This window comes from Schistocerca cancellata, chromosome 9 (assembly GCF_023864275.1).
Source record: "Schistocerca cancellata isolate TAMUIC-IGC-003103 chromosome 9, iqSchCanc2.1, whole genome shotgun sequence".
Lineage (NCBI taxonomy): Eukaryota > Metazoa > Arthropoda > Insecta > Orthoptera > Acrididae > Schistocerca > Schistocerca cancellata.
The window spans coordinates 189,563,962-189,585,606 of record NC_064634.1 but is presented as its reverse complement, the minus strand read 5'-3'; the positions used below and the strand labels follow the sequence as shown (position 1 = coordinate 189,585,606).

Sequence of the window (21,645 nt, the reverse complement as noted above, 5' to 3'; positions counted from 1 at the left end):
CTTTAAACTGCGCATACCATCGCCGAATGGAGTTAGCAGTTGGTGGATCTCTGTTGAACTTCGTCCTGAAGTGTCGTTGCACTGTTATGACTGACTGATGTGAGTGCATTTCAACCACGACATACGCTTTCTCGGCTCCTGTCGCCATTTTGTCTCACTGCGCTCTCGAGCGCTCTGACGGCAGAAACCTGAAGTGCGGCTTCAGTCAAACAAAACTTTATGAGTTTTTCTACGTATCTGTAGTGTGTCGTGACCATATGTCAATGAATGGAGCTACAGTGAATTTATGAAATCGCTTCAATCATTTGTAATAGCCCTGTACGTTGTTTCATATCCTCTGGGATTGTAGGCACATCACGGTACACATTCTCCTTTAACGTACCCCACAGAAAGAAGTCCAGAGGTCTAAGATCAGGCGAACGGGCTGGCCAATTTATGCGTCCTCCACGTCCTTTGGTAATGTACATGTGCGTCAGTGAAAAAGACCAATAAAAAGGTATTAGCATGTGGACGTAATGTACTGTTCCAGTCTCTTCTGTACCTAAGGTCCATCACCGTTCCCTTTGGATCCCTACGTAATTCGGTGCTCTCCGATACACACGATCGAACAGCGGAGGAGTGGTACTCAAGCGTTAACTTTAGGTTACAATATCTCCGGATGTAATTAACATTTTACAATGCAACAAACGGCACTGATTACGTATTTGTTTACATGTTCAGATGTGCTAACAAAACTAACGTGGTTCCATTAAAAAAAAACGTAGGTTTGTGTTAAAAATCATACTTCCGTGCATTTTTATATTGTTTGTATTAAACAATTACACTAGCCCCTCTCCTCACGTTCGGTCTGTGGCATCGGTTCGTCAGTATTTGATGTGGTTTACGAAATATATCCAGCGGTAACGTTAGGTGACTCACCCTGTATACAACACATTTCTGCAGAAAAATCTCTCGAGGTAATAAAATGACATTACAATTCATATGTGCAACACATTTCTGCAGAAAAATCCCTCAAGGGAATAAAATGACACTAGGTTGAGATGTACCATCCATTTAAGAGGCTAGCAGGAACCAAATACTTACTTTTTTCTCCATGAGAAGGCAACGGAACTGAACACAAAAGCTTTGCGCATGCGCGAATTTATCTCTTTGGGGTACAGTTATTAAATGCTTTGGAGTCACCAGATCAGTCGAAACTATTTGTAAGTTGCAACCATTCATTGGCCGCTACTCGAACTGCGTTCGGTCAGTCCCAGATCAGTGGAACTGGAAGAATGTCTCCGTCAATAACATTCGCGTGATTCCAACGGCTGCAACAGTTACCTGAACGAACCTTAGGTAAGGGGCACTACTATCAATAGTGGTATGACGTAATAAATCCTACCCCTTTCGTATCGCTGATTCACTGGAACAATCGGAGCTAAGCGCAGCATTATCATGCAGTTTTGTTCAACAACACCCAAGCGCTACCCTTCATGCGTCTTTATGCGAGGCGAGGACCATCGTCGTCCACGTTTCGTGTGGAACGGTTGTATGCAATCGAGTCGCACCAAAACATATCAACTGTTTGTAGATGTTGATAAAGTGTATGTTTTGAAATTTTCTGTCGGACGCTACAACAGTGAGTGATTGACTGGTTTCAGAGGACAAGAAATGAGGGGAAAATGAATATCGTCTTGTTAGTAACGCTCGGTGGCTTGAAAAGTTTGTAAGGTTATCGTGAAATTTCATAGTACGATAGTGTAATTTTGATATGGAGTACAGCAATGGCAAAGTTCAGCGTAAAAGTGCAACTAAATTTTACTGCTATTTTGAGTTACCCATTGTTAAGAAATGTATTACTTACAAACTCAATAAATGAAGTAAATGCTATGAAGTGTTATCCTTTCAAAACAACTTTTTTACTTAAATCAGATTTTCACTTTAATCGGTTTGATGACTAATATTTGTAAAGTAGAGAGACACATTTTCGTTTCAGAAAAAACATGCCCAAGTGCCGAAAAGAAAACTGTTCCAGTTGAGAATTATCAAGGTGTTGTGGGAGGGAAGTGACAACCACACTCTAGCTAAAGTGAAGAACCCATTTTGTCCAGGATCAGTACGGCGGTGGTTCGTGGCCAGCAAGCTTATTATTGGTGAAAACAGAACATCTAGTCTTATGCTAAATAGAAATCCGTCCAGAAACACAAGCAGTGAGCTGTTGCTTAGGCTCACATAAAAAAAGAAAAAAGAAGGTCACTAAGACCTATTTTGTGGAAAATTTTATGCTCTTTACTTCCATAAATAGTCAACTTTGCCGAAAATTGCATCGTTTCTGAGTTTTAAGCGAAAAACCTATAAAAGATCCATTTTTCGTGTTCTTTCCCATTTTGACCCATTTCTGGTGAGACTTTGAAAATTCGGATTCAGCGCCCTCGAAAACGTATTCAAAGCTTGTCGAAAAAAAAATCTCCAGAACTTTCGCTATTTGGCCTTTCTGAACACCATTTGACTGGACTATGACAGTAAGGCGCGAATTCAGTGTTTAGTACTGGGGAAGGTCAGAGTATGTTACGGTATTGGACCTTTGCCTTTCGTGTGCAAGTGATTTATTGCCTGAGTTACCCGAGCATGACTCACGAACCCTCCTCACAGTCTTACTTCAGTCAGTATGTCATCTCTTCTCTTTCAAACTTCACAGAAGGTCTCGAGTTTGAGTCTCGATCCGGCAGCAGCATTGAGCTTCTGCAAGATGTTGCAAGGACGTAACCAGGATTTTGTCAGATGAGGGGCTCCGATTTGTTAAAGAAGACCTTAAAAGGCTTCGTTTTTCATTTTATTCTGAAAACACACGTCTTTATTTTTTAATTCTATATACAATTTATGTTTTCAGGAAGCCTTTATACACACAGTCTTTAGTCTATGAAATTAAGCAAGAAAAGGTTCAAATGGTTCAAATGGCTCTGAGCACTATGGGACTCAACATCTTAGGTCATAAGTCCCCTAGAACTTAGAACTACTTAAACCTAACTTACCTAAGGACATTACACACACCCATGCCCGAGGCAGGATTCGAACCTGCGACCATAGCAGTCCCGCGGTTCCGGACTGCAGCGCCAGAACCGCTAGACCACCGCGGCCGGCAGCAAGAAAAGCTTTTCTTTAAAAACTATAACATATTTTCTCAACAGTAAAAATATCGCAACACCAAAAGACAATGAATGAAGAGTAATGAAATTTCGGGTTTACATTTGTCGAGGTGACGTATGTAAGTGATTAACATAGCAAAATCACAGGTTCATGTAAGCGCGAGATAATCCATTGCAAATGTGAAATGCTGGTGCATTAATAACGAGTGCAACCGCCAGAATATTGAAAGCAAGTATGCAAACGTGCATTCATTGTGTTGTCGCACAGGCAGCGGATGAGGATGAGTTTGTGGGATATAGTTCCACGCGTGTTGCACGTGCTAGTCAATGCAGGGACAGTTAAGGCTGTTTGTGGATGATATTGGAGATGTCATCCGATGATGTCCTACATGACTTCCACTGGAGACAGATCTGGTGACTGAACAGGCCAAGGAAAGATGTCGACACTCTGTAGAATATTCTGGGTTACAACAGTGATCTGTGGGCAAGTTTTATCCTGTTGGAAAACACCTTCGGGAATGCTGTTCATGAATTGCAGCACAGTAGATTGAATCACCAGACTGACGTACATATTTGGAGTTAGGGTGCGTGGGATAACCACGAGAATGCTCCTTGTGTCATACGAAAATGCACCCCTCACCATTCCTCCAGATGTGGGACCAGCGTGTCCATCTTGCAGACAGAATGGCTGCAGGCTCTCAACTGGCCTCTTCCTAACCAACATCCAGCCATCACTGGCACCAGGACAGAACCAACTTTCATCAGGAAGCACAACATTTTTTTTTTTTTTGCAGTATAATAACTTCATCCTACTGCCAAACGAATTAAAATTCGAATATAATGTATTTCCTATTGCCAACAAAACGCAAAATTGTTCTAATGGCTCTAAGTACTATGGGACTTAACATCTGAAGTCATCAGTCCCCTAGACTTAGAACTACTTAAACCTAACTAACATAAGGACATCACACACATCCATACCCGAGGTAGGATTCGAACCTGCGACAATAGCAGCAGCGCGGTTCCGGACGGAAGCGCCTAGAACCGCTCGGCCACAGCGGCCGGCTAACAAAACGCAACTCAGTCTTCTAACATAAAGGTTTACTACATTGGTTTGAATAACTTACGAACTTTAACGTTTTCAAGTATCTTTCTCCTACTACAGTCTTGTATTCAAATTTACGACTCATCTGAATCTAAGTCAGAGTTCCTTCAGCAAAAACGGTTCAAATGGCTCTGAGCACTATGGGACTCAATATCTGAGGTCATCAATCCCCTAGAACTTAGAACTACTTAAACCTAACTAACCTAAGGATATCACACACATCCATGCTCGAGGCAGGATTCAAACCTGCGACCGTAGCGGTCGCGCGGTTACAGACTGCAGCGCCTAGAACCGCTCGGCCACACAGGCCGGCTCCTTCAGCACATCGAATCATCCGAAGTTCCCCAATTCAATATCAAATTTTATTAAAGTTGTTTTCATTGCAATAATTTTTTTTCCGATTTCCTTAAGTGAATTAAAACTTGAAGCTATAGCGACCAAATTTATTTATAAAACAAAACGGGCTACACCGGTACTATGAGTGGTCTTAACAGTGATTCAGGCATTGATATCAGATATCAGATAATCATCTAATGTATGCGATTTCACAAATGGTTTTGTATTTATCCATGAAAATACGGTTGTACAGTCTTTGGTGCTAATAAGTCCCTCTATGATGGAAAAATAGGAATGATCATATGGCGTCAGTGGCCAGGAGTTCCCAGGCGGGAAGTTCGGCTGCCAAGTGCAAGTCTTATTGAGTGCGATGCCACATTGGGCGACGTGCGCGTCGACAGTGGGGATGAAATGATGATGAGAACAGCACAACACGCAGTCCCTGTGGGGAGAAAATTTCCCACCCCAGCCGGGAATCGAACCCTGGCCCCCGTGCGTGGCATCCCAACGCGCTGACATCCCCACTGTCGACGCGCACGTCGCCCAATATATATATATATATATATATATATATATATATATATATATCATTTTGTTCGCTATTGTTCGTTTCATCTGCTCGGGGCAGACGTCGTAAGTTCGTTCGTTGTTGATCGGTTAACTCAGTTTTTTATTACAGAGGCCAGCTAACCCTCTGACCGAACACGCTGAGCTACTGTGCCGGCTTCAGGTAATGGGGCGGACTCTTCTATGATGCGCAACATACATTGACTTTTATGTGATGTTTATTTACAAATATGTTAGAATTGTGACAGTTGCACTCACTATTCCACTGACATTATGAATAAGAAATTTCATAGTAGAACATCTTTCATGTAATAAAACTTGGAGCCATGATATATATCGCCGTTCCACAAATGAGACATGGTACAAATTGAAGATCGGTGGCCGCCTTCCAATGTAAATATGATTTTTAATGGTGGGAGTTTCCGAAGAGATGTTTGGTTCGTCTATGATGCAGCTTTCTTCATTTATGCCGAGAGGCTGCATCTTTAAGGAACATGGAATCTGTCAGAGAAGAAAGGTATTCTGAAGGAATTGGCTGCGGCCTATAGTAAGGGCCTAAACTGAAAACGACACACACACAAACATTTTCAAGGTTTTCGGCGGATGAATTCGAACCACCTCACCTCCCAAATCCAAGGATTGATAGCTCAGCGCCTAAGCATGAGCTACCCCATTCGGTAAAGTATTAGGAAAAACTGCTTGTTGTTCATTGTTTTAAAATAAAATAAAGTGCATCACAACAAAAGATGGACAACTGATTTTCATCTAATTGTGCATTGTGGATGTTTGGTCTCCTGGCTTCAATTATTATAGTATTACAAGGGCATAAATAGTTTTTGGACGAAAAGGGGGAGGGGGGGTGGGGAGTCGGCAGGGTGGGATGCAAGGCAAGGTCGGATCGTGGGAATTCAACAGCCCACTGAAAACATGTTTAAGAAACGAACTATACGATGTGCTGTCATCACATACCCCTTCCACTCTCCACAAACTCCTCCCTATCGATCTGTATCAAAACTAGTTTCTAAATTGAGTACCGCCCGGCTGACTAGATTGGGCGCTATCTTGCCATATAGGCTTCTAATGATAGGATTTTTGGGGATATTTTTTAAAGAAATGCAACCATCACAGGTTGGGAGATATTTTTGTTGATTAAAGCATTTTCTGCCGACACAGGCAAATCCAAATGTATCTTTATGCACTGATTTTAAGTGAATTTTATTTGTAATTATGTTTACCTCTCCTCTGTCTTGTGAATTTCTGAAATACTGCAACCGCAAAGTTCTATCAGTCTCCAAATAGCGACTCCAGTGGTAACGTTGAGGTGCGTTGATATGTAAGTAGGCTATTATAGTAATGCGTACATGTTTCTAACTTACCTCAATGCTAATGGAAGAATCAAAATTGTTTTACCTCTTCTTTCTTGTTACAAACTCATCTATAATTGGCAACTACCACAACAGCACACAGTACAAAAACAGTAAACGGCAGCATTTATATTGTATTCATCTGCAAGTAAGAATTGGACTGATTAACAAAACAACACCTGAGCTCACGTAACTTCAACAAAGTACAGCAGTTGGTTTTAGATAAACTATGGATGGGCTATTCCATTGCTATCTCGCTATTCGAAATCTATCGATGACCTTTTTGAGTGCTTATAGAGCGTATCCCTTTTACATCGTAAGACTGAAAATCATAATATTTTTCAATTCCAGTACACGGCAACTAGAGCGTGTAATTTCATTTAGCTGATGGTGACAGGCGGGTCCGAACTCCTATGGCTACGTCCTCGAATGTTGTCAACATGTGCCTTAAAAGAGCTTAACAGCTACAATCATTCGCAACGGTCAGACATTAATCGCATTCTGGAGGACATAGATTCAAATCATCACTTGGCTATCCAGATTTACATTTTCCGTGATTCCCCTAAACTGCATAACCCTTGCAATACACCTTTCGAAAATATAGGTAAGTCAGGTACATTATATCTCAAAATTTTGAAAAAAATTGTTTTTAATGAAGTCTTCTACCAGATTCAATGAATGTTTTAAATTGTTCTGATAAACTTAGCCCAAAAATTTAAGTCTTAGCAGTGGATGTGACTTTTCACAATGAATCACGTATTCAGTATTTTCAGGTTCAGGACGCTACGTAATTCTCAATATCTCTCTAAAATGCTACACGTCAACACCTCTTTAAAAAGTATGTTTTCAGTAAAAGTCAACAACAAACGAAATTTGTACTTTTACAATTTTTTTGTCGTGATCATGAAGTCCCCTCCCCCTTTATACTATATCTTATTGAAAGTGCGTTGATAACTGCTAAGAGTGTGCTAAAAGACATTTCAGGTTCAGAACCATACTTACACAACAGCGCCTCTTTAAAAAGTATGTTGTTAATGTTAGTCAGAAAAAATCAACGAATTTTCTTCCTCTTTAAATTTTTTATAGTGGGCATGTAATCACCCCCACCCCCTCCCACACACACTCTTGATAATACGTATTAGTGTTTTTCTCAAATCCGAACTTGGGCGAGGTCACTAATGGCGGGACAGTAAAGCCTGATCCTCCTCCTTTCCTTCTAACGTCTGCTGTTAGGCCCAGTATTGTGCCGTCTAGGGGCTTCACTAACTGAGTCATCGTTTTAAGTAACTGGAACAACAGACTTTTTTTATATTTTTTTAGTTAAAGATTATGAACGATGAGTCACTTCCATCAGGAACATGATTTACTATATTATCCTGTTACTGTCTGAGATTTGTAACAATAAATTTGTATCATTTGCAAGTGAAACTGCTATTTTGAAACTTCTTGACAGAATAAAACTGTGTGCCGGAGCGGACTCGAACTTGCTACCTTTCTGCTAGTACCTCATCTCCTACCTTCCAAATTTCACAGAAGTTCTCCTGCATACCCTGCGCACACTTCGCTGTAGAATGAAAAATCATTGTGGAAGCTTACGTTATCTCCTACAGTTTATAGGAGGTAATTTAACGTTAGACACAGGTTATAATTAAGAATGCTTGCCTATTTTCATGCTAGACTGCAAAGCCTATAGTAAATACTAAAAGGAAAACATATCTGGAGCACAACTGTTGCGATACATCTCAAACTGATACGTCGCTTTTGCTACGTAGCAACGCGCGAAACAAATCGACCTTGTTTACTAGTTACGAAACTCACGGGATGTCGATTTCTCTCCGTTACTCAAAAACACGACTACGGTTCATACTGCCGTTTAACTCGACCAGTTTCTTTGTGTTAACAATGTTTGACACTTTGCCTTGAAATGAATGCGGTCATTAAGCTTGTCGGTGCCTCGCTTCCTGTTAACAGAAATGCGATGGTCAACTCGCATTAGAGGGAAATAACACAAGCGTACGAAGAAATGACATTAACTAGAAAAGCGTCTTTTTTAGAAAAGAAAGTGACCTTGAAGTAAGCGGCGAAAAATTCGCTTGCTTTGATATATGAAAAAAAAAAAAACTAAATATGGATGAGCACACGCGGATTTGAATCCTGTCCCACATGTACTACTTCAACATACATACCTTGACGTGACGTGCATGGCAGAGGGTACTTAGCATTGGGTTAGGGTTTCTTCTGGTTCCATTTGCATGTGGAAGCGGGAAGAATGACTCCTTAAATGCCTCTTTGCGTGCTGTAATTAGTCTAATCTTCTCTCCCCTCCATTCACTTACAGAACCGTCAGCATCTCTCAAAGACGCCATCTATGAGGTAATTTTAGACCTAAAAGCCATTCATGAACTTTTGCAATGCATTGTCCCATACTAATTAGCAGCCAGCATCCGAAAATGTCATCCATGAACTAGTGTTGAGTTTACAAAAATTAGTTAGTGTTATTTATTGGTTGTAGTAGAATCCCCAAAGCTGTACATCTAATTCTTAAGGATGGAGTGTTGCTGACATGGGGGCAACAAATAGCTGCAGTAATAAGACTTCTTTTGTAATACATTATTTTTTGTTTTGTTTCATAGGTGGCATACATTGTGGCCTTCACCATTGAGCTGTGGTGGATTCTGGATGCTGAAGGTACGATAACCTCTGATCTTATTAACTACAAAACATAACATATGAAGAGGCCTTTTATGCACTCTCTGGAATCAACAAAACGAGATCAGTAGCTAAAGTAAAAATTTACTTCTCAACTTGTTGCACATATGTAATTATTATCCTTCTTGATGAGGTCTACAGAACATTAAGCTAAAGAGATTACAGAGTGAAATGGCACAGCAGTGGATTTAGTTCATTGAAAATAGAAGGAATTTCCACTTTGTTTGGAAGTGAGACTGTTTAAAAAGCAAGTTATTGTATCAAGAAGAAAATTTTGCTCAAGGAAACTAGAATTTCAAGGCAACAGAATGATTACCAGGAAGCAAAATTCAAAAGATTGCTAATAGACACTATTAAAATCAGATAAAATCTATTTTAACTTTCAAAACTGCTAATTCCTTCTCAGCAATTAAAGAGGACTCATCATGAAAATTTGTGGTTGTTAATTTGTAATTGCTATGAAAATACTTGTAAAATTTCAAACTAAAAGTAGGGGGAAGGATACAATACATAGATTATGCATGAATAACGGTCTTCTTTACTGTTCTCTGCTAAATGTGTCTCATATTCTTCGCTTTAAATCCTACAAGTATTTTCATAGTAATTATGAATGACAGACAACCTCCCAGATGGTGTACTCTGGGGAACGCTGTAGTGCAGCACAGTGGTGAAAAGTACACAAGTACAGAAACGAGACACACTGTCACCTTCCAGTCCATATAAAGGCAAACTGAGCAAATAAGCAGTTTTAACATGAAAAGACTGAATGTATGTGATTTTAACATAGGAGGCTGGGCTGTATGAGGACAAAGGGAGAATTCCTTGAAAAAATTTTAACCTGCGAAAGAGTAAGTATCATACTCCTACAAGAGGCAAATCTGACTGATGAAACTGTGGGAACCCTAAACAATAATATCAGTGACAGATGATGTAGATGCTCTCTTCCGGAGCCATAGTTAGTATGATCTGTGCTTTCATACTGAATGGACGCTACATATTGTTCTAAGTGGAAATAAAATGGTATGTAGGAAACAGCACTGTTGGTAATATTTCACTATTGTATCACCAGCACTGTGAAAACCACCACATCAGAAGTTACATGTTCAGATCACATTCGGCACAAAAGCATAGAGCATACTAACTATGGCTCCAGAAGAGAGTGCATACATTGTCTGTCAGCGATATTATTATTTAGAGTCCCCCACAAAACTATCAGTTGACCCAAAGTGTCAGGATTCCCTAATGTGGGTTACATCAGTCATGACAAGCACGGAATGGCTACCCTAGTAAAGAACGACCTTGTTGGGAAAATCAAACAATGGAAAATTCAGGATGGAGTGTAACAATATTATGAAAAGGATAGTTGCTACTCTCCATACAGCAGAGATGCTGAATCGTGGATAGGCACAACAAAAAGACTGTGGAAAGTGAGCTTTCACCAATAGGGCCTTTGTAGAAAATAGACAACATACACACACTTGCGCAAACACAACTCACACACTCACAATTGCAGTCTCTGGGAGCTGAGGCGACACTACTCAGCTGCCAGAGAGTGCAGTCATACGTACGTGAATTATGTTTGTGTGAGTGTGTGAGGGTACGTTGTCTATTTTCAACAAAGGCCTTAGTGGCCAAAAGTTCACTTTCCGACAGTCTTTTTGTTGTGCCTATCAGCAACTCGGCATCTCCGCTATATGGTGAACTTCTAGGGAATTTAAACACAAAAGTAATGCCCGCTGAACATGTTGTAAGTGTAAAACAGGGGGAGCTGACGCTTTATAATGTTTATAAACATCCAGCACAGAAGTGGCTCATAGATATTTAACCCAAGGCTAACCATCCAGCAGCTTATGCTGATGATCTGAACTGTCAGTATGCCAAATGGAATTATCTATGATCTGCAGCTGAAGGCATTGGATTAGGTGACTGATAGACCTATATCTCCTGTTCGACTCCAAGGACACAATGACCTTCAAATCAAAGGCATGGAGCGCAATACTGACACCTGACCTAACCTTTGCCACAGACGGCGAGACATACACAACTGTGCAAGCTACAAGAAGAGTGCTCGAGATGTTCCCATGGAGCCGACACTCAGTTGTAATTGTAAAGGTCAGACTATCAGTCCCAGTTATAAAACGCCAACCAGTCTCATGATGGAACTTGAGGAAAGCTGACTGGAATACATATCAACCCTACACCAAGCAGACAATAAATTGGATACTGTTGAGACCTGAGAACTACAACAGATTTATAAATCTGGTACACAAGACAGCCCTAAATGCTACTCCTTGAAGGGTTAGGAAGGAATAAAACCCCTGCTGGACAAAAAAGTTTGAAACACTAATGTAGCAATTTAAGAGGAGTGGGGAGAGCAAGACTGCGGAAAAACTGGTCAACACTAAGAATGAGAAATGCAGGAACAGATGGAAGGAGGCAATGGGAAGTCTAGATTTTACTCATTCCAGCAGGAAGGGCAGGGGCCTGCTGCAGAACTTAGGCAGCACCACTGTACCTCGCAGGCTATCTCTTGGTTGGTTCTATTCCATCTGAGATTGTGACTGTCCTGAGACCTCCAGAGTCCAACTAAAGAAAGCTGATAAGAAAGACCTTTTGAAAAACCTGAACAATATATTACTTAATTATTCAACCGACACGGACATTGTGAATTAAGTGGAAACGGATAAGATTACCCAGGCTTTGGAGCTAATGACAGTAAAAGGAGCTGGACCTGATGAGATCGTACCAGAATTCTAGAAGTAACTGGGAATTTTAAGAAGAGGGTGGTTGGCTGAGCTCTGCAAGGAATGCATCAGAACCAATACACTCCCGAAGGTCTGGAAAGAAGCAAAAGTAAAGTCATTGCTATGCCAAAACCCGAAAAGACTGGAGATAATACAAAGAACTGCAGACCAATATTCCTGCTATGTACCTCTTATAAACTGTACGAGAGAATACTATTGACTAGACTTTCTTTGTACATTGAAGCCAACCTTCCTATGTGAGAAGCAGATTTTCAAGCAGATAGAAATTGTTGCGATCAGGTGTTGTCCCTCACAACCTGTACTGAGAAAGGCTTCTAAAAAAAGATGGAAACTGGTCTGGTTCTTATTGATATTGCATCAGCTTTCAACACAGAATGGACTGAGGGGCTCAAATTATCAACTGCAAACAGACTTACACAATACTAAAAAACATATTAACAGACAGTAAAATCAAAACATGATATGAACAGCAACTGTGTGGTTCTGAAAAACGGTCTGCCATATGGTTCTGTACTAGCACCCATACTTTTGACTCTATGTATTGCTGACATGCTAGACACCAAATCATGTAAATTTTTGTATGCAGATGACTTGGTCATTGCATATTGAAGTAAAAGTGCTGAATGAAAACCTGGAAACATTGAATGCCTACTACTCGAAGTGACATTTACATCCAGACCCAAGCAAAACACCCATCACAATAATGCACTTTAACAATAGAGATACAAACAAAAATCTACAGCTTTCTACGAATGGCCAATGCATCAGGCTTGGGGATGAATGTAAATATTTGGGAGCAAAATTAGAAATTAAGCAGTACCCCTTGTCTGCTGAACACTGTTCACCGGTCTGGATGAGAATTGCCCATTTAACTAAATTGGACATCCAACTGAAGGAGACAATGCAAATAATCTCTGGAACACTCGAGTCCATCTCATGTGCCTGGCTTCGCAACCTAGCAAACACAGAGCCCCCTGAAATTAGGCAACAATCATGGTTAGCCACAAGAGTGTACAGAAAAATCCTAGACAATCCAGAATGCCCTAAATGTTTGGCATCTACAAACAGACTTAAATCAAGGCCACCTTTAAGGAAAATTGGCAAGGCTTTGACTCAGAGACAACTTGGAAAGAACTATGGGCTGTAAATGGACATCGTATATGTCTAACATACGATGACAAGAAGATAGAAGAAGTGGACAGTGTTAAATTCTTGGGATTACAGCTTGATAATAAATTCAACTGGGAGGAGCACACCACAGAACTGCTGAAGCGTCTTAACAAATCTCTGTTTGCAATGCGAATTTTGTCAGACATAGGGGATATAAAAATGAAAAAGCTGGCACACTATGCTTACTTTCATTCCATAATGTCATATGGGATTATTTTTTGGGGTAATTCACCAAGCCAAGCTGAAGTTTTCCGGGCACAAAACGTGCAGTAAGAATTATATGTGGTGTGAACTCAAGAACATCCTGCAGAAGCCTGTTTAGGGAACTAGGGATACTAACTACAGCTTCCCAATATATTTATTCCTTAATGAAATTTGTCATTAAAAATATATTACTTTTTCAAACCAACAGCTCAATTCATGGAATCAATACTAGAAATAAGAATAATCTTCACAAGGATTTAAAGTCACTTAGTCTTGTACAAAAAGGTGTGCATTATTCAGGAACACACATTTTCAATAACTTGCCAGCAGCCATAAATAGCTTAACAACCAATGAAATTCAGTTTAAGAGAAGCCTAAAGGATTTATTGGTGGCCAACTCCTTCTACTGATGAATTTCTTAGTAAAACCAACTGATTTGTATATAAGTACAACATAACTTCTGCACAATTTCAGTGCAGTAATGGGTTCACTGAAAATTTGTGTGTGTGTGTGTGGGGGGGGGGGGGGGGGGGTTTGTGTGTAAATATAATCTAACTTCTGCACCATTTCAGTGCAGTAATGTGTTCATTGTAAAAACCAACTGATTTGTATATAAGTACAACATAACTTCTGCACAATTTCAGTGCAGTAATGTGTTCACTGAAAATTTGTGTGTCTGTGTGTGTGTGTGTGTGTGGTTGTGTGTAAGTATAATCTAACTTCTGCACCATTTCAGTGCAGTAATGTGTTCATTGTAAATAAGTATTACAGTAGTTGTATTCCTTGTTTATTACCTTATAAATAAATAAAAAAAATTTATTTTAAATTCAGTGCATTAGTATTTGTAAAATGACTCTTAGTGTTCATTAAAAAATGACGATCATTCCACTTGGGACCTGTGGAATGGTACATTAGCTTATTTGTTTTAGTTGTAAATATTTGTCATGTATTGTTGTTTTTCTGACATGTTCCACATCCTGGAGGACCTCCTCACTACGGATCAATTGGAATGAAAGTAAATCTAATCTAATCTAATCTAATCTAATAAGAAATGAAATTTGGTGGATGGCCCCCATGAGATGATGAATGGATTCAACCTCCTGAGGAAATTGTGAACTTTGAACCATGTCAGCACAAGTGTTGGTAAATGTAAACAACAGATGGGCACTATATAACAGTCCTGAATGTGAGTGAAATTCAATCAAAGGGTCATTTACTTGTGTGTGGAGTGTATGCCTATGAGGATGAACTGAAGGACATATATAGATTATTTGATTCAGCTATAGAATGGCTCAAGAATATTTGTAATATTGTATAGCATTATGAAAACATATGTAAAGAATATTGTAATTCAGTATAGAACTCTGGAAGTATTCTAGTTAAGATATTATGTGATGATTGCCTTTGTAAATGCTGAATGGGTAAATAAATAAATACCTACTCAAAATTCACAATCACAAATTTTCGAGACCATCTGTGTGGTGTTAGGAGTCTGTATGGGGCTAGGATAAATTATTTTATACTTTTTAGTCAGATTTAAAAATGTGGTATATTGAAAATGAGTTTTTATTTAAATAATTAAATTCTGCATTTTAGTCTTGTTGAGTAAAATTTTTCAGTCAATTTTAAATATTTTGATGAAATTTTAGTAGGGACATGTGGCAAATTTCATGTTTATTTCAGTTTCTCTTCACGTGAGTCAACCAGTATGTTGTTTCTTCTTACAAATATCTTGCTTAAAAAGTGAAGGTAAAAATTAGAGAGATTCGAGCACATGGAGGCTAACCTGCAATTGTTCTTCCCATAAACTATTCGTGACTCAAACAGGAAAAGGGGGAAATGGCAGTATTACATGAAGTACCCTCTGCCAAACACCAGAGGAAGAAATGAGTTAATATTACACTGGCATCCAGTTCTGAGCTGGAATGAAATTTTCAAGTGTTAGCTCATTGGGAAGCTAGTTTAAAATCAATTGCAAAATTTGTAATGAACAGACAAGATTTCACCCAACAAAAACATGTTCAAAGGGAGGTGAACAAAAACCAAAGAGCGAGAGATGAAGATAAAAAAGAGGCATTTACTTTTATTTGTTTTCGATTTCCATGGATTCTTGATGAGAATATATCACTAGATTGTAGAATGTATGAGATTATTACATGTAAAACCTGTGTGTAAATAATCAGGAGGCTTACAATCTGAATCATCTGAAAACAGGTACATGAAAAGTGAGGTCCAAGTGTTCAGATAACAACTTACCTACCACTAATACTAATACTAATATTCACACAAACAAATTATAAGACTTGCATTATAATTCACAGAAAAAGCATTCTGTCAATATGTGCACAGTGCAACATAGTAAGTTCACGAAGTAATGCTTAAAATTAAACACAGTTCACAACAATCACACATTTAAAAAAAATATGTAAATAATAGAAAGAGCTATCCAAAAGATAAAGTTTTAACTGTTTTTAATCATATCCCCAGTGACTAATAAGACATGAAATTTTTTGCTTCAGTAATGAAATGTTTTTGCTTGAGTAATGTACTTTTTTTTTTGTATCACTCTGAGATTTTCATATCCTTTTGAAGATTTCACTCACTTCTTGTAACATGATCACAATATCCACTGTTTATTTTGTTCATTGTATGATATAGCACATAAGTTAAAAAAATTCATTGTCATGGATGGTGAGGATCCCCAAGTATTTGAATAAATTTCTGCAAGAACATCTGTGGTAGCTCTACTAATAATTCTGAAGGCCCTCTTCTGTGCAATAAAGATTTTATTTATTTATGGCTGGTTTCCTGAGAATATGATGCCACATGTCGTAAGTGAATGGGAAGCCCTAGGTCAGAAGATTTGATTGTTTTCAAGTCACAGATGCAATTGAGCAAATGGCAAATGCTGCAGAATTCAGTCTTTTACACAGGTTGAGGATGTGAACTGACCAGTTTAGGTTGTTATTAGCATATAATCCTAGGTACTTGGGAGACTCAACTCTCAATATTTCTTGTCACTACATTTTATTTCAACATTTTCCTGTTTTTTGTGTGCTGTGTGAAACAGAATAAGCTGAGTCTGTAAGATTGAGGGACAGACCATTTGAAATGCAGCAAAGCACATCTTCTTTGAATATTCTCTAGACTGCAGGTGGCTACCTTGTCAGTCATAATGGTTATGTCATCTGCAGACAGGGCAAAATGTTCTTTTTGGCTCATACACCGTGGCAGGCCATTGATAAGGATTAGGAATAGTGAGGGACCAAGCACCAAGACCTGTGGCACTCCACATTTCACTTTGTCCCAGTCAGAGCAGGCAGGTGCCATTGCACAAATATTGAACATTACCTTCTGCTTTCTGCCATTTAGATGTGATTCGAACCACATCTGTATGTTATCATTTAAGCCATAGCACTCAGCCTTCCTAAGTAATATTTTGTGATTTACACAGTCGAATGCTTTAGATAGACCAAAAAAGATTTCAACTGATGACATTTTATTATTTATGGATTTGAGACAAATGAGAAAATTTGCTGTGTATTTGCAGTCCCCTTTGGAATCCAAACCAATTGTTGTTAAAGATATTGTGTTTATGAAGGTGATCTATAATCCTCTTGTATGTGTGCTTCTATAATATTTTAGAAACATTAGTTAGCAGTGAAACTGGTCATCGATTGGAAACCTCAGTTTTATCACCTTTTTTTGAACAGTGGTTTGACTGTTACATATTTGGGTCTATTAGGGGCTGTACCATCATGAGAGAGTCACTAAATGTTTGACAAAGAACTTTATCAATAAATTTACAGCCATGCTTCAGTACTTTGACAGATATGTTGTCCACACCAGAGGCATTCTTGTTTTTAATTTTGCTTATCACTTTCTCTATCTCATCTATTGTGGTATGGAGTATATGCATCTGGATTTTGTTCTGCACTTTTGTAGAAAATTCATGGCTTCAATCATAGGCCCTTTACAACCAATATTATCAGCTATAGTCAAAAAATGGTTGTTGAATATATTGGCAACTATTTCACCATCATCTTCCATGCTGCAATTGTGACAGAATTCAATACTGTCTGTATCCTCTGAAATTTTTTCTGATGCCCTTTTTACCATCTTCCAAGTAGTTTTTATTTTATTATGTGAACTGTTGATTTCAGATTTAATGAACATGGTCTAGGATTTTTTGATCACAATCTTTAGGATGCTAGTACAATATAATTTGTAGTGCTCCTATCCTGAGATATATTAGAATTTCTTAGTGAAGTAGAAAGCATTTCCTCTTTGTTTTACAGATGTTTTGATGCCCTTAGTGAGTCATTGTCTCCTGCAGTCACTCAAGTTGGTACTTTTTGTAATTTGCTTTGGAAATACAGCTTCAAACAGGGTAACAAATTCATTCAGGAATATTTTAAATTTCATTGACGTTTTTAGCCTTATATACTTTCCATCTGCTGCAAATGCCTGTCGAAGTTTTGCAGACTTTTATTGTTGATTATTCAGAACGATCTATTGATAAAACTCCTACCCTTTTTTTTTTTCAAAACTACTACTTTTTTAACATCATGCATTTACAATAGCTGCCTGCCATGGTCAGAAGTATCAGTTAAGCTTTGTGTTACACATTTGTTATAAAATCCTGCTATTGTCAATTAGACTCATGCTGTTCTTTGTCACTCTTGTAGAAAAGTCAGCAACTGTCGTTAGTTTAAAAGACTTCATTACATTTTCAAAATATGTCCTGTCATTATTACAAGTAAGAACATTTACATTAAAATCATCAAGCATGATTATTTCTTTGGTTTCAGACAAGTGAGTCAAAAGTGAATCTGCTTGCTTGAGGAATATACATAACTTTCCTGGAGAACCTTGTTGGCAGTAATTACATAAATAGGCAGAGTGTTAAGATCGACAGAATTACATATCGACACAATTACATTTTCCTGGAGACATATTGAGTCTCAACTATATCTTTGATAAAGACAGAAGCTAAAGAAATTAATTAAAATCTGTGCCAAGGTTGGGACTTGAACCTGGATCTCCTATTTACTGGCAGGTGTGCTATATGATTCTTTAAGAAGGGGAAAATCAGATTGGCTGAAGTGTGAATTGAAGTTTGTGTTAGCGAGGGTATTGGATTGTGGTAATCCATGCAGGTGACTTAGCCACAGTGCTAGGGTGGTGTAGTGGATAGCACAACTGTTAGCAAGCAGGAAACCTGGGTTTAAGTCCTGGCATTGGCACAAATTTTAATTCATTTCTACAGTTTCTGTCCTTATTAACACAACATTCACCATAACAACCCTCCAAGTACCGATCTTTTTAACATCAGTAGACTTACTTACTACGTTATTTTTAACAAACATTTCCACTCAACTTTTCTTCATTGTTCAGCTATTGTAGTAAGCTGCTAATTTATACCGATCTAGTTGCATCATTTCAGTCCTTTCCTTCATATGATGTTTAGTAAAATAAAATATATGGGCATTGCTGTTATTAATGCAAACAGACAGCTGGTTCAGCTTGTTTCTTGGACCCACTATGCTCTAGTGAAACACACAATTTTTGTCATTTTCTAAACTCTTCATTCTGATGGCACTGTACTGCTGTAAATTGCAGTTTGAGCTTATATGCAGTGTGCCTGCAGCTATTTGAGTTAGGTTAGACATGGAAGTGAGGCCGGGTATCAAACATGCTCAATGGTTGTGCATTTCCTGGTTCTTGTGCTTCTTCTGCTTCCCTGTGATACTATTAACGATGCCGGAGGCACACCAGGTGGTGTAAGGTCTTGTCCTGCTGAAGATTGTGGAGGCACCAATACTAAAGAAAGGCCTTGGGCTATTGATGATAGGCCAACAGCCAATGAAATTTGTGAAACTGTTGCTGATGATTGCAGAGGAACAGTTGTTATGGGTTTGATGGCTGCTCTTCACAATGGGAAAATACTGCTGTTGTATCTGAAGTTTGTGGTAGTGTTTCTATTGGTTCTTTTGTTGTTTGCACAGGTGTGGTTGGACCCTCTATCCCTGCCATTGCTGACAGGGGAAATGGGGTGCTGTTCTGATGTTGATAGAGTACCTTTTATTATTTTGGCACTCATGTTTCTTTAATCCTGTTATTTTGGTGCAGACAACGTATATCTCCCGCAGCTGTCATCTGGAATGAAAGTTGCACTGGGAAATGATTTATAAATTTAGTGTTTGTGATTTCAATATTAACGTAAGATTTTTCTATTAAACCATTCCAGCATAACTGCTGCATCCTACCCTCATCAGCGCCCCGCCTTACATATTCATATCTAATTGTATGTGAAACAGTTGGGTTGGGAATTTACCAAGATTTAGATACATGTTTATTCCAGAGGTGAACTACAGAGATTATTTTAGTTTTGACTGCAGCCATTCCAAATGCTTTTCCTTTATTATTTTGTTTGAATATCATCATGGTTGCTTTATTATTAGGTAACTCAGCAGTTTTGATAAGGAAGTCTATCATTCGGTATATCAACTGAGGTTAATGCTAGTTTATCTGAACTACACTCCTGGAAATTGAAATAAGAACACCGTGAATTCATTGTCCCAGGAAGGGGAAACTTTATTGACACATTCCTGGGGTCAGATACATCACATGATCACCCTGACAGAACCACAGGCACATAGACACAGGCAACAGAGCATGCACAATGTCGGCACTAGTACAGTGTATATCCACCTTTCGCAGCAATGCAGGCTGCTATTCTCCCATGGAGACGATCGTAGAGATGCTGGATGTAGTCCTGTGGAACGGCTTGCCATGCCATTTCCACCTGGCGCCTCAGTTGGACCAGCGTTCGTGCTGGACGTGCAGACCGCGTGAGACGACGCTTCATCCAGTCCCAAACATGCTCAATGGGGGACAGATCCGGAGATCTTGCTGGCCAGGGTAGTTGACTTACACCTTCTAGAGCACGTTGGGTGGCACGGGATACATGCAGACGTGCATTGTCCTGTTGGAACAGCAAGTTCCCTTGCCGGTCTAGGAATGGTAGAACGATGGGTTCGATGACGGTTTGGATGTACTGTGCACTATTCAGTGTCCCCTCGACGATCACCAGTGGTGTACGGCCAGTGTAGGAGATCGCTCCCCACACCATGATGCCGGGTGTTGGTGCTGTGTGCCTTGGTCGTATGCAGTCCTGATTGTGGCGCTCACCTGCACGGCGCCAAACACGCATACGACCATCATTGGCACCAAGGCAGAAGCGACTCTCATCGCTGAAGACGACACGTCTCCATTCGTCCCTCCATTCACGCCTGTCACGACACCACTGGAGGCGGGCTGCACGATGTTGGGGCGTGAGCGGAAGACGGCCTAACGGTGTGCGGGACCGTAGCCCAGCTTCATGGAGACGGTTGCGAATGGTCCTCGCTGATACCCCAGGAGCAACTGTCCCTAATTTGCTGGAAAGTGGTGGTGCGGTCCCCTACGGCACTGCGTAGGATCCTACGGTCTTGGCGTGCATCCGTGCGTCGCTGCGGTCCGGTCCCAGGTCGACGGGCACGTGCACCTTCCGCCGACCACTGGCGACAACATCGATGTACTGTGGAGACCTCACGCCCCACGTGTTGAGCAATTCGGCGGTACGTCCACCCGGCCTCCCGCATGCCCACTATACGCCCTCGCTCAAAGTCCGTCAACTGCACATACGGTTCACGTCCACGCTGTCGCGGCATGCTACCAGTGTTAAAGACTGCGATGGAGCTCCGTATGCCACGGCAAACTGGCTGACACTGACGGCGGCGGTGCACAAATGCTGCGCAGCTAGCGCCATTCAACGGCCAACACCGCGGTTCCTGGTGTGTCCGCTGTGCCGTGCGTGTGATCATTGCTTGTACAGCCCTCTCGCAGTGTCCGGAGCAAGTATGGTGGGTCTGACACACCGGTGTCAATGTGTTCTTTTTTCCATTTCCAGGAGTGTATCTACCTTTTGGTATCAGACATGCCACTGTATTCTAGAATCCACAAAAAGACTCATAATTTTAGCTGCTTAGATATTTGTAGTGACTTGTTTAATAATTTCTCGTTACAGGTGACCTGCTTTTGTTGCATCGGGATTTTTTTGTTCTTCAATATGTTAAATGAATGTTTAAATCTCACTATACTGCTCCTTATGCAAGAACTGCCATAGGCCTACCTTAATCCTTTCCTGTGTTATAACCTCTGAGCTCCGGGTTCATAATATGTCAGAACGACCGAGAGGTATGATTTAGGAGAGAGGGATAACTCACGCTGAAGCAAGAACTGCCATACCTTAC

The 21,645-nt window shown here is 39.9% G+C and overlaps 1 protein-coding gene across 2 annotated transcripts in view; it reads left to right on the top strand.

Moving 5' to 3' along the window:
• The window catches only part of LOC126100950 (uncharacterized), a 144,527-nt gene that overhangs the window by 102,906 nt on the left and 19,976 nt on the right, over nt 1-21,645 (top strand). For both annotated transcript variants that reach the window (XM_049911612.1, XM_049911611.1), the window contains exon 2: nt 9,134-9,188. In XM_049911612.1, coding sequence (XP_049767569.1) covers nt 9,134-9,188 — 55 coding nt within the window. The remainder of the gene's footprint in view (nt 1-9,133; nt 9,189-21,645) is intronic.